At 37.1% G+C, this 14,322-nt stretch overlaps 1 protein-coding gene across 5 annotated transcripts in view; it reads left to right on the top strand.

The window, feature by feature from the left end:
• MAP3K4 (mitogen-activated protein kinase kinase kinase 4) overlaps positions 1-14,322 on the top strand; it is a 68,212-nt gene that overhangs the window by 33,026 nt on the left and 20,864 nt on the right. For 4 of the 5 annotated variants that reach the window (XM_056487195.1, XM_056487193.1, XM_056487197.1 and 1 more), the window contains exons 9-16: positions 61-144; positions 2,203-2,469; positions 4,298-4,447; positions 5,435-5,596; positions 7,970-8,103; positions 9,641-9,719; positions 11,691-11,769; positions 13,981-14,077. In XM_056487195.1, coding sequence (XP_056343170.1) covers positions 61-144; positions 2,203-2,469; positions 4,298-4,447; positions 5,435-5,596; positions 7,970-8,103; positions 9,641-9,719; positions 11,691-11,769; positions 13,981-14,077 — 1,052 coding nt within the window. The remainder of the gene's footprint in view (positions 1-60; positions 145-2,202; positions 2,470-4,297; positions 4,448-5,434; positions 5,597-7,969; positions 8,104-9,640; positions 9,720-11,690; positions 11,770-13,980; positions 14,078-14,322) is intronic. The other variant, XM_056487194.1, reaches the window with a different exon arrangement.

The following is a 14,322-nucleotide window of genomic DNA, read 5'->3' as shown; positions in this document are numbered from 1 at the left end:
TACATGCTTTAAAAAAATTTAGTCTGAAAGCATATTACTTTGTTTTGTCATTATTTGTAGGACCTTGAAATAGCAGCAGAATTTTCATTGTCAGCCCCTGTGCGAGATCTTCTGAATGCTCTGAAAACAAAAGAGTATGTGAAGGTAAATTCACATAGGTAATAAGATTTAGAGCATGAAAATGGACTGAGTATGCTAAGAAGAATGCCATATATTGGCATGCTTTAGTTTTATAATGGGACATCTGTATTTCAACATTTAAAGTGTTGTGTATTTAATATTGAATTGAGGTAGTCAAATTCTGTACATGTTTGTATGAGTGAGAATGCTAGTCTATGCATTGGGAAGTCTGGTGTCTTAATTCCTTGTTTTTCTAAAGATTCTCTTTGTTACTGAGGAAAAATCTTTCTGTTAGTAATGCTTAGTAATGAGTTGTATGAAATAAATGCTTTCAAATCTATAAGGTAAATGGATACATGTTTGAGTAGGTTATCTCAGACTATAGACCTGTGTTTTGCTTTTATAAAGCAACAGTGTTATAGTGGAGGTCTGCTTTAGCAAGGTTCCTAGAGAGTACTAAGGACATGAGAAGTGCAGGGACTCTGTTCTGTTCCAGAGTAACTGTTGCTAGAAAACTGTTATGCAGCAAAAGTAAGATAAGCACTTGGTGCTCTATATTTACTGCAATGCGAAGTCCCACATTTGTGGTTTTGCAGAATTCCTTAAAAATTCCTGGGTCAACAAATCTTTTTTGTAGTTTAAGTAAGTTGTTTGGTTCAACAGGTCAAATGTATTTGGATCTGCTGTTCTTTTTTGTCCTCTCATACATTATATATATATATATATATATATATATATATATATATACACACTATATATAATTTGCAGTTGGGAAATAATGCACTAACTTCTCATGACATAATTCCTGTTAGATTTATGTAAATGTTTGCTAAATACAGAAATTTGTTTAAGGAGACAGAAACAACTTCATAGGCGAGAAGTTCATAAAGAGTTGTAAATACATGGGTAAAACAACTGGCTCAGCGGGGCCCTGGTCTATGATATGTTTGAGTTGGAAAATAGCCAGGGAAATCAGGATATGTTTACTTTAAAAAAATATTGGCCCCCAAGTATGTAGTCTTGGCTGCTTCAAGACGCTGTATTAGTTTTACTAGACCTTTTAAAGATTGTATCTTTTTATTATGTTCATTTTTAAAGAAAAAATTGTGTCTTGAGTTTGACACATCTGTTATACATGGGTTAAATGACACACATTTTGATAATGAACGCTTTATATATTAACCCTCTAATATGTAGGAAGCTTAAATTTTTAACAGCCTTTTCAGGCAGATACTCATTAATTTTGGGAATCTAATTTAGCTTTTAGTAACAATCATCTAGTATTTTGCATTGGCCTACAGATTATAACAGTTTTAGTTATAACATATGTCTGCCTAATGGTAGAAGTGCTGAGTGCAGTATTTTGTCTTAGCTTGATGACATCACACTCTGAAAAGAGAGAATTTAACTCCATGAGTCAGTTACCTCATGGCAAGTCAAGATACTGGCTGTTTTGCTGTTTTCACAGTCTGCTTCTGATACCTGACTCAGTTGAAGTACAATGTGACAGATATAATTGGAAGCAGTTTTTAAGTAGTAGCAATAATGTTTTATTAAAAGAGAATGCTCTAAGTGGACTTAATCTAGCTTTTATGAGAGTAGAAGAATAGCTGATACTTTTCAGACTGGTTTTTGTTTACTCTTTTTCTTTTGTAGTCATTAAGAAATGTATGAATTCTGAAGGAATTTTAATACTCTACTCTTTGTTGACTAACTTACTTTTTAAAATGTGTATATATATTTTATACTCGAGTATGCATACATATATAGTATATATGTGAAACTGGACTTCTTTTGTGACAAGATTCCTTTAAAAGAATATGTAGAAGAATTAACTTGAAGTACACAGAAAGAAGTCACTGAAAATGGTGATCTAGTGGGTTTCAAAAGAAATAAATTATAATGCATTTTGACTTTCATTGCAAAAACAGCTGAAGGTATCATTTAGTATGTGTGTTGTACAATTTTAGCTTTTTAGATAGAGATTCCTCCTGTTGCTTAAATGATACTACCTCTTTTATATTTTTAATTTTTCATAAAAGACAATGAGATTGACTCATTCAGTGTATTTCTTTCCCACAGGTACAAATTCCTGGACTGGAAAGTTTACAAGTATTTGTACCAGGTAGTATTGCAGGGGAAAAGTCTGTGATTTTGCAGCTCCTCAATGCAGCTGCTGGGAAGGATTGCTCCAAGGATTCAGATGAGCTTACCTACGAGGCCTACTTGCTGATGACCAAACACAGTGACAAAGACCATGAATTAGATGACAGCTGGAGTGCCTGGGAGGGTCAGCCGGTCAAAGTAGTGCCACAAGTAGAAACTGTTGATACGCTGCGCACCATGCAGGTGGGTTTGGTCTTATTTCCCCACTGTTGGTCATCTGCACACTCCTAGGAATGCTTATGCTGTCAGATTAATGGAGTGATTCAAGTGAAGCTTGTGAAAAGTGAACCTTTTATAGGCAATAAAAAGTTAATTCAGGAATAAGTTTGATTCTTAGTTGTGTGAAATGCAAATATTAAATGGCTTGTAGCGTTTCCTGGCAGGATCAGTCTCTACAAATGTGACTTTTTCAGAGTTGTACTTGTATAATAATTAGAGATACTTTTAATATCTAGTTGGGTGTTCAGAAGTGTGGATAAAACTTGAAAACTGAACATTTTATTAAGATGTCATCAGTCTCCAAGAACGTGTGGTGTTTGTGTGCTTTCCACACACGGAGGCATTAAACCAATTAGTCTTGATTTTGGATGAATTGTGACATTTAATGTTAAATTTCTCTGGAAGTTACTGGTTGTTCAACAGTTCTGCAGAAAGAAATGTTTCCAGTCATACTTTCCTTCTTCCTTAGCCAACAGGATTTCCCTGCCAGCAGTTCTGCTGCACTCTGACAGCTGAGCCAGCTCCCTGCCCCTTGTATTCTCATATCCTTAATGTTAAGCTATATGGATTTTCCTTTTGGTATGTCATGCAGTTCCTTGGATCCCTGCCATAAATGGGCTGTACTGTCCATGAAGAGAGAGACTTTCCATGTCACTGTGCCTGACCTTTGGCATTCAGAGGGTTCTAGCAATTACAGGCAGTTGAAAAAGTCACTCCTCTCCATTCTGCTGCTTTTAACGTGCAAACATGTTTCTTGTTTGCCTGATGTTCCAATTGAACAATAAAAAAACAGCCTTTGATTAAGTGCTTATAAGTTCTTCGGACTTCCATCAAAGTTAGTATTTAATTCAGAAAATGAAAACAGCAGTAGATGAAAATTGGTCTACAAATGGTTTCTTCCATATGTGAGTGTACAGAAAACACTATATGTGTGTGTTATATGTCTATAAGACTTACTAGGGTTTTTAAAATTCAGGATTGAAAGGTTGGGGAGAAGTCCTTCAGAAAGATTCTGCCTTAAAAAATGCATTTTGATTGCATGCTAGAGAAAATGTAAGGTGTTAATTAAATACTCATCAAATGAAAGAATCTCATCAACACTTAAAGAATTTTGAGCATGAAATTACTCTTTGGGGAGGAGGTATTGAAAATCAGGATGAAGTAAGTTTTGTTTTGTGAGTAACTTGTTGCAGATGCATTGCCTATAGTTTGAAATCAGCAGAGCTTAGTATGACAGAATCATCTGTGACTGTATGCTTTTATAGACTTGTGCAATATCAAAGCTCTAGTTTCCAAAACACATCACATATTGATAATTTTCAAAATTTGAGCAAATGCTCTGTGTTAAGTCCCTATTCAATAGTGGGCTTTTGTCCTGAAGTATGTTGTGTTTCTTGGATAAAACCCCTTTGTTGAAATGATGATTGTTATTTCTGTCTACTTTGAGAAAATATAATCATTTTTGCTTAGGTGTTGTTTTTCTTGTGTATAGCTAATCTGAAGATAATTTAATGTAGTGTTTCCCATATCTTCCAGAAGTGAACAAGACCATGTTCCCCATGAAAACTTGCTAAGGCATTTACCCTAATGGAACTCTGCTCACTAGATGAGAGTTTGAGTTTAGTTGCCAGCATCAAGCTTTTCTGTGTGAATTTAGATTTCCATGAATAATGATGAGAGATCTTTCATATATTAGAATTTTGAAAATTCTGATTGTAATCTAGTGATATTGGATATATTTTTACAGAGAGAGAATTTTTTTTACAAGATGTAGTGGTGTTTTGTATTCTAGGTTGATAACCTCCTCCTTGTAGTCATTCAATCTGCCCACCTTGTGAGTCAGAGAAAAGCTTTCCAGCAGTCTATTGAAGGGCTCATATCTCTGCACCAGGAACAGACATCCAGCCAACCAATCATTGCCAAAGCTCTACAGCAGCTAAAGGTAGGCAGGTTTAGAGACTGTTTATCAAAACTGATGGTGCTTTGCTTATTAATAAGTGAAAAAGTGAAAGAAGATTTGATTGCAAAGCTAATGGCATGTTTTGCAATTGTAAATTATGTAGTAGTCTCTATGGCTTTTAATTTCTGTTTTTGCAAATAACTTGTGAGTGCATTTTTGAGCTATATTGGTGTAATCATTTCTGCATTGGGTAATTGGGAAATGAGTCCATAATGCAGATGAAATACCATTTCATATATATATATATCACCATAGCAACAGAGTGAATAGCTCTTTGGGTGGCAACGATATTGAATTGAAGGAAAGTTTATGATTTTCTAAAACCAAGTTCTGCAACAAACAACTTTTCTTCCTTTATTTGAAAATGCAAAAGTGGGTAGTCTCTCTGTTTCTTTTCTTGTAGTTTTGGTGTGGGTTTTTAAATATTTCTTTGCTTGTTTGGTGTGTGTGGTGTTTGTTTGTTTGTTTGTTTGTTTTGTTTTTGTTTGATGAGTACTTTCTTTGATGGGTTTGGTTTGTTTATTTTTTGGGCTTCAAGTGGCAGTATCAAGTCCCTGCATAAAATAGAGGCTGTGTCCATATACCAAGGTGAAAATAGAACCATAGACTTGGTCACCCTATAGATAGTAGAACTCATTTTCTTATATCTTGTTTGTCTGGTTTTGGTTGGATGTTTTTGTTTTGTGGTTTTTTTTTGTTAGTTCCGTGCTCACGTTTTTACTGTCTGTGTTTTTAAAGTTAATCACGTGCAAGCAAACTTTATTTTAATACTTGAGTTAATTACAAGACTTGCTTCATGTAACTGCTGGAAAATGTGTGTTTTTCCAAGACTGAATGAATTCTTGTGGCATTATAGTACCTTTTCGTGTAAAATAATGTTATTATTTGATTAGTGTTTGCCTTATATTCTACAGTTGACAAGACTAAGTAATATTTTGCTGCCCCCCATCCCTTTTTGTTGTTACTCAGAATGATGCATTACAGCTATGCAATAAGATAAGCAGTGCCATTGATAGAGTTGATCACATGTTCACATCTGAATTTGATGCTGAAGTTGATGAATCCGAATCTGCCACTTTGCAGCAATACTACCGGGAAGCCATGATTCAGGGCTATAATTTTGGGTTTGAGGTAAGGGAACAAAAACTGATTGAAATTTCTGGTTTTGCATTGCTGCAAATAAGGTAACTAGTAACTGTGGAAATACAAAGAATTTATGGAAAGATTGAATTATTTAGGTTGGAAAAGACCTTTAAGATAATCGCTTCCAATTGTTAACTTGCCACTACCAGGTCCACCACTGAACCATGTCTGCATCTACACATCTTTTAAATAATTCCAGGGATGGGGACTCAGCCACTTTCTGTGGCCTGACCACTCTTCCAATGAAGAAATTGTTCCTAATATTCAATCTAAACCTCCCCTGGCTCAATTTACGGTTGTTTTCTCTTGTCCTAACACTTTTTACTTGAGAGGGGAGACTCATACCCACCTCATTATAACCTCCTTTCAGGTAGTTGCAGGAAACAACAAATTTGCACCTGAGCTGTCTTTTCTCCAGGCTAAACAACTCCAGCTCCTCACAAGAGCTGTGCTTCAGCTTTGTTGCCCTTCCCTCAATTTGCTCCAACACCTCAATGTCTTTCTTGTAGTGAGGGGCCCAACAGTATTTGAGGTGCAACCTCAGCAGTGCCCAGTACCATTACTGCTCCAGTTCTGCTGGCCACACTATTGCTGATAGAAGCCAGGATGCCATTGGCCTTCTTGGCCCTCTGGCTCATGTCCAGCCAGTTGTCAGCCAGCATCCTCAAGTCTTTTTACCCCAGGCAACTTTCCAGCCATTCTTCCCCCATCTTGTAGTGCTATATGGCATTGCTGTGACCCAGGTGCAGGATCTGGTATTTGACCATGTTGAACCTCACACCATTGGGCTTGGTCCAACAGTCCAGCCTGTCTAGAACCCTCTGCAGAGCCTTCCTGCCCTCCAGCAGATCAGCACTCCCACTCATCTTGATGTCACCTGTGAATTGACTGAGGGTGCCCTCCATCCCCTGGTCTAGATCATTGATAAAGACATAAAACAGGAGTGGCCCCAAAACTGAGTCCAGGGGAACCCCAATAGTGACCAGCTGCCAGCAGGGTGTATCACCATTTACCACCACTCCTTAGGCCTGGCCATCCTGCCAGTTTTTTACACAGCAAACAGTGAACATCTATCCAGAGCATGAGCAGCCAGCTTCTGCGGAAGAATGCTGTGGAAAACAATGTCAAAAGCTTTACTAAAATGTAGGTAGATGACATCCACAACCTTTCCCTGATCCACTAAGTAGCTCACCTTCTCATAGAATGAGATCAGGTCAGTCAAGTAGGACCTGCTTTTCACAAACCCATTCTGGCTGGGCCTAATCTCATGGTTGTCCTGTTCTAGATGATCCATAACCTTCAGACTGGCAGGTCTGTTGTTTTCTAGATCCTCCTTGCAGTCCTTCATGTAGGTGGGGACTCATATTTGATAATTTCTAGTGAACTGTGACTTCCCAGTTTTAGCAGAATGTCATAAAAAATGTGTTGCCTCAGAAATTTTACTTGAGAATAGTTGAAAGACAACAGATGAATCTGATAAATTTGTTAAATTAGCAATGCCTGGAAATCTGAAAATCTTTTAAGAGCTTGATGATTTCAGGTATAGCCTTGTGAGCTCTGCTGCTTGGCAGCATTTTAGATGATATCAGAATCATTAAAGTTCGAAAAGACCTGCAAGATCAAGTCCAGCCTTCAGCTGAGTGCCACCATGCTCACTAAACCATGTCACAAAGGGCCATATTTACTAATTTTTTTAATACTTCCAAGGATGGTGGGTTAACTTACCTTCTCACTGTTTTTCGGCCTAGAATAGCAGAATACTGTAACATGAGACATTCCTTCAGAGGTTATGGTGGTTCTTGAGTGCTTGCCTTAGAGTGTGGGCATTCAAAATGTTATGCTCAGATGCTTCAACTGTTTTGCTATTTGATTCCTCTGGGCTTTGTAAAGTTTTTTAAAGATTGTGTCATACCCTAATGTACTTCTAGGATAGTCTTATAAGAAATAAGTGGTATTTATTTGATTTTTAAATGCACATAGCTGACTTTTTTATTCCCTAATGTTACTGCAGTATAACTAAAAATAAACACTACTTTGCAGTTCAGTCTCTGGCTAGAGAATCAAGTGTTTATGTAGGATGTTTCTTCAATGATGTGTGCACTGCTAAACATCAGCACGTGCCTGATACACACAGACAGAAACAGTGTGGCTCAGTTTTGCCTCTCACTGTAGCATATTTTGTATCATACTTTTCTTGATTAATTTTTTGTCTATAAATAGGAAACTGCTTGCATAAAATAATTTTGTCCAAGAATAGGATGTGACTGGTACCATACTGTAGAGTTTTGTCAGCTTGCAAATACTCCAGTGGATATTGTTCTTCTTATAAATATGTGAAAAGTAATCTTTAGTTTCTTACAGTACCATAAAGAAGTTGTTCGTCTGATGTCTGGAGAATTCAGGCAGAAAATTGGAGACAAATATATCAACTTTGCCAGAAAATGGATGAATTATGTGCTAACAAAATGTGAGAGTGGCCGAGGCACTCGACCCAGGTAACAGCCAACTTGTTACTGCCATGATAGTTTTTGGTAGAAGTGAAGGGTTGGGCTTAAAAAATTGGAGTAAATGAAGTGATGTCTGGCTGGCAGCCAGTCACTAGGGCGTTCCTTGGGGCTCAGTTTTAGGGCCAGTTTTTTCAATGTTTTTGTCAGTGACCTGGATACAGGAGTTGTGTACATAATAAATAAGTTTGCCATACTAAATTAGGAGGAGACATTGATTCCCTCAAGGGCACAGAGATGGTACAGAGAGACCTTGAGTGCTGAATAATAACCAGCCTTGTGAAATCCAACAAGGGCAAATGCCAGATTTTGCACCTGGGGTGCTGTAACTCTGGAATCTATATAGATCAGATGCCAAGAGATTGGAGTGCAGCCATTCAGAAAGGGACCTCAGGGTTCTTGTTGATTGTAAGCTTTGAGTCAGCAATGTGCCCAGGTGGTGAAAAGGGCCAACTGTATCTCGGGGTGCCTTAGGCACAATGGAAGGAGTGATTGTACCACCTTGTGTAGCATTAGTGCAGCCTCACTTCGAGTACTCTGTGCACTTTTGGGCTCCCCAATCTAAGAAGGACATAAAAATATTGCAGCAGATCTAAAGAAGGCCAGTGAAGATGCTGAAAGGACTAAAGTACAAGATGTAATGAGGAGTAATTAAGGATACTAGGATTGCTTAGCTTAGGGAAGAGGAAAATGAGTTGCTATCTGCAACTTCATGTTTTCTCTCTGGTGACTGGACAAGAGGAAATGGCTTAAAGCTGCATTTGAGGAGGTTTCGATTGGGTATTAGGAAAAAATTCTTCACTGAGAAGTGGTCAAGTCCTGGAAAAAGCTCCCCAGGAAAATGATCATGGCCCCAGACATGCTGGTGGTGTTCAAGAACCATTTGGACTGTGTTCTTAACTTCTGTGTTGCCCTTTGTGGAGTCAGAAGTTCAGTTCTGATGATCGTGTGTGTCTCTTTCAACTCAAGATATCCTGTGATTGTATTTGTATTTTGTAGGTTGCAGCTGCTAGTTAAGTAGGTCAAAGGCAGTGAGGGGACAGCAGGTGGCTGAAGACACAACTCACTCCAGCCAAATTACTGTACTTTACTTTACCAGTCTAGGGCATAATACCACTGATGCCCAGTCATTACTAATCAGTCAGTCCTGGAATCTTCATTATCCTTTCAGTCTTGTTTCAGAAAGGAGACTTTGGGCAGGGATCACAGTGGTTTGGATTGTTCTCAAATTATGGTTGAGTTGATGATTCTGTTTGGAAGATAGCATGTATATGGGTGTAGATACATAGCATGGTCTGCTCAACTTATTTGGCAGTGCAAAAATCAGTCTTTGTCTGAATATAACTGGATAAAAGGTAAAATGTTTGTTTTATATATTAATCTGTTTTTTAATGAGGATTTTATCATATTTTACAGATGAAAAATAATTAACTATTATTTAATATTCTTGGATGTGGTTGAAACTCTTAATGATGGCTTTAGCCAATGACTGTTTCATTTTTTTGTCTTTTCTTTTTCTTTTACATAGATGGGCAACTCAAGGTTTTGATTTTCTTCAAGCCATTGAGCCAGCATTTATTTCAGCTCTCCCAGAAGATGACTTCTTGGTATGGATAAGTTTTTCTTATGGTGTTTGTTTGTAAATACTTGTGAAGCTATCAGTAGATGTTTTGCAGGGATACTTTTTATAAAACAACATTTGAACACAGATGCAGTTCTGAAACAATTGCTGTTGTGTATCACTGTTGGTGCTGCTATCTCTTCTGTGTGTTAGATTCTGTAAAGAGTAGATTTGTGACCACTGCCAGTAATGGTTTCAGTTTGCTGACATGTTGCTGGTACTGTCTAGGGAGGCCACCTCTCTTTGTGTCTTGGAAGGTTGACAGCAGCTTTCTGCAGAGATTTATAGTTGTCATAATGAATTTCTAAATGTAAGCTTCTGAAGATACGAATACAAAATCACTGTCATTTAAAGATTTTTTATTTTCAAGTAGTTCCAATATGGAACAGACTTTAGAGCATCTTTCTTTGTTTTTATTACTAAAAAACCAGTAGAATAAAGCTGGCTTTTTTGTCTGCTCTGCTTTCCTCCTTTTCCTGTTTTGAGAATTTATTTCTCTGATCTTGGTTAATACTAAAGAGAAGTGAAAGCACAATTGCCACAAAATAGCAGAATGTGAGTGTCAGCACCTCTTGTTTTTTACTAATTTCAAGATGTGTTATGAAATGCCAACCACATAAATCTTGCATAATACAGAAAGTACATGGTTTAGTCTTTTCTTCATGTGTATTTTTATCAGGATCTCCTAGTAAATTATGTGTTAGTCCTGCATTTGTGTTGGTGGAAAAGGGTTGTTTGCCTTTATGACAGAGTTAAGCTGGTATTTGTAATACACTGATACTTTAGCTTTAGGAAGTAACCCTTCCAATTCTTCTGCTTTGACACAGTTTCTGAAACAGACTTTGAACAAGTAAGGGGGAAAGAAAGGGGGGAGCCCAAAACCTTAACTGCATTTTTGAGGTCTTTTCTGTCTTAAAGAAAAAAGGATTTCAATTTTGGAGATCATCACTTGAAGCTGCTTTGATTATTCTGTATAGCACAGATCACAGTATTTTACCTAGAAATGGCAATCTTGATCTCTTAGATACTACATCATGTCATAGAAGAATGATGGCCTAGATTTAGAGCTCTACATTTGAAGATGAAATTCTAGTTCAGTCTGCATTGGTGAAATATGCCAGTCTCAAGCTCAGTGGTTCTTTAGTTTTATAATTCTGTTTTTTTCTTAGTTCTTGAAGTTCCTGGTCTTCACTAAGTTTCTGAATTTCTGGAGGAAATTTTGGCTACACTGAGTGACTGGCATGTAGAAGTTACCTTTGTAGCAGCTCTACCAAAGAACATAATTTTACTACTTTGTGAAAATACTTTATATCCCTGGTGTTCTGACAAATAAACTGAATGAGAGGAAGATTTAATAACTTGTCCAGGGTTACATACCCATGGAATAGTACACCTAATAATTTGGCTCAGATTGCCTGAGGCCCAGTTCAGTGATTTTAACTTTTAAAATCCCTTTCATGAAAGTTTTGATAGCTTCATGGGTAGGTAGTATTTCTTTTAATATGCAAGGCTTCATATTTTTTGTTTTCAAGATTTTCTTCTTGAGATTCAGGCCATCATATTCTCACTCAATTTTTTAGGTTTCTTCTTGGGATGTGGAGGATGAGAGCAGAGAAAGTTGTTATAGCTTTTTCCAGGAAATGTGATTTTATTTATATTAAAAATGAATATGATGATAAAAATCTTTATATCTTGAAATGTTCATTATGATATGTCACTGTTCAGTTCTTACAGTTAGGTATTTTTGACAAGGACAAAAGACAAGGCAAAATTAATACTTCCTAGCATTGAAAAAGTCAATTAAGTCAAAATGCTAATGTGGATCCAGAAGTTTAGTATAATAGGTAGAATATAGGGGTGCTTATCTAACAGATTACATACTTGAACTTTTTTTGTCATATGACCATTAATCTTCTTGTAACAAAACATCACAACTTTTTATGTTTGTCTTTCCTAGAGTTTGCAGGCTCTGATGAATGAGTGCATTGGCCATGTTATTGGAAAACCTCACAGTCCTGTTACAGGTTTGTACCTTGGTAAGGCAGAAGTTACTGGAGTTTGTTCTGGAGCTTTGCTGCTGCTGTTACAGAATTTTGATTGTAAAGTGCTTTTAAAATGCAAGAAATACCAATAAAAGTATTTTCAATCTGTTTGTTTGTTTGATTTTTGATGTGAAACCATTATTGCCTGATAAAGTGTAAATATGTGGTAGTTTTACCCAAGAAATTTCAAAGCTTTACAGATTCTTTCCTCTGATTTTGTCCTTCCTGTGAAGTCCTGCAAATCTTATAGGAAAGGGCTGTGTTGTTTAAAGATTGGGTGAAAATGTGATTTTAACTTTAAGAATACAGTTACAGCTCCCTCTCCCAAACTTTCATTGTGACACTGCAGTTGTTTACACTTTGGCACCACAGATGTTTTTGTTTCTAATGGACTTTATATTATCAAGTACACATGAGTTACAAAGGGGGGTGTGCAAACCAGTTCTTTGATATAAAATATGGCATAATGTAAAATACATCTTTATAGATATAAATGTTGATATCATTAGAGTGAAATCAACATATTTGATGATGCCTCTTGAGAAAAGAATGTTTTGTCTGCTGTGTGTGCCTTTTACTCATTTCTTTCTCAGCATTGTTTCTGTCTTCCTCCTCTCAACTCCATTGACTTGTTTGCTTTTCAAAATACTTTTTATTTTTCTCCTGGTGTTCATGTCCTGGGCAGGCTTGATGATAGAAGACATGAAGGGAGGGTAATCTGCTTCCAGCAGAGGAGGTTTCCCAGTTTTTCAGGAAGCTTGTTTTGATATAATTTTGATGAGAAAGTCTTAGAGCTGACAAATCTTTTGCAGTGAAAGTCAGTCAAAGAAGCATAGGCTAAGCTCAAATTTAGCAAATTCTATACAGTGATGTAAAACCTTCACTGTCAGTATGTTGTACATTCATGTACATTCACTTTCAGTAGTGTTGTTGAGAGGGAGGCCTGTTTTAGTGAATCACAAGCACGATGATGCCAGGTTATTGAAACTCTTAAATATGTTGTTGCAGACACTGCAGATCACACAAACTAAATTGCTCGACAGCTTTTCTCAGAGTCATGGGGAGGAGGTGACACAGGTGAATGGTGTAGACTTGAACAGCAGCCTGAAACTTTAATAGATGTGAAATTTAACATAAACTGTATCCTGGCTGCGAATATTCCCATCTCCTGATCAGAAGAAAAATAAGACTTCCTAGTTATATTTGCATACCATTTTGAATGACTAAAACTCACTGTTGTCTTTACCCCTTTTCCCAAAGCTGAGGATCCAGTTGGGTTCACACTGCTGCCTCTAGACATACAGCTGTGCATCTTCTGGTGTTTCATCTTGTCTTTTTTGCTTTGTGAAACAGCTAGTGTCTACCTGGGTGGGTTAGGATCTGCCTTCTGGGTCTCTTGTTAGCATATTTGCTGATTACAGCAGGACAGCCAACACCTGGCCCTGCCATCTTTTGCTTGCCCTAGTAGTGCAAACAAGGCAGAAACTTAGCTCCCTGAGAAGAACCTAGCCTGGCAGAAAGTACTCACTCATGATTTGGTGGGCAAGCAGCTGTCTTGAGATGTGACTGCCACAGTATTTTACTTACTATATAAGGAGGAGTTGAGGGCAGATGGTGCAGACTGCTCTTGGAGGCACTGAATTAGTTAGGCATAAAGGCAGTGGCTACTCACTTAGGTTTTGTCCTGTCCATTTGCACCACTTCCTTGGGGCAGACTGTCATGGGTGGCATTAGTTTGAGTAAAACTGTCATATGTGGGTTTTTTCCACAGCTTAATTTGGTTTCCGTTATTGTCTGAGAAAGCTTAATTCTCATGGAAAGGAACATAATACTGCTCTTGGGGTTTGCTAATTATTATTTGGTTAATATTTATTTCGCAATAAGATTAATTTGTGAAATAGAAATAATGAAGCTTTTATGAAGAATGGACACATTTTCTCATGGCTAGTTTTTGATTATCTGGAGAATTTTCATTATTTTATGGATGAGTTAAGTATTACAAAAATATGAAAAGTATTAATATATACAATTGATTTATTTAAAGTTGGAATAATGTTTATTTTTCTTAAAGGATAAGAAAATATGTGCTAGTCTACACTTAACTCCGTAAATAGGAATTAGTTTTAATTTTTTGTCTTGAAATGGCTCTTAAGAGAGTTTTTCTAACATCTGAGTAATAAATGTGATCTGCTTTTGTGTTTGCAGCTGTTCATCGAAACAGTCCCCGTCCTGTAAAAGTGCCTCGGTGCCATAGTGATCCACCAAATCCTCATCTCATCATCCCCACGCCCGAAGGCTTCAGGTATTGAGCATTAGTGCAGCATCTTGAACTATTTTATCCTCTCTTGGCTATGCTGGATGTCAGTAAGTGGAACACCTTTCCTTTCCCTTTGAGGGCAAAGCAGATAGAAAAAATTAGCATGTAAGTGATCCAGATTTTGTTGATGTGCTTTTAAGGATAATACAAGTTTCCTTTTTTAGCTGTTTGCCCACCCCCCTTTCTGTTGGTGCTTATGTTCTGACTTCGAAGTCATTCTTATCACCTTT

The sequence above is a fragment of the Oenanthe melanoleuca genome, chromosome 3, assembly GCF_029582105.1.
Source record: "Oenanthe melanoleuca isolate GR-GAL-2019-014 chromosome 3, OMel1.0, whole genome shotgun sequence".
Lineage (NCBI taxonomy): Eukaryota > Metazoa > Chordata > Aves > Passeriformes > Muscicapidae > Oenanthe > Oenanthe melanoleuca.
Note: the sequence above shows the minus strand (reverse complement) of the source record. Positions and strands in the feature narration are given on the sequence as shown.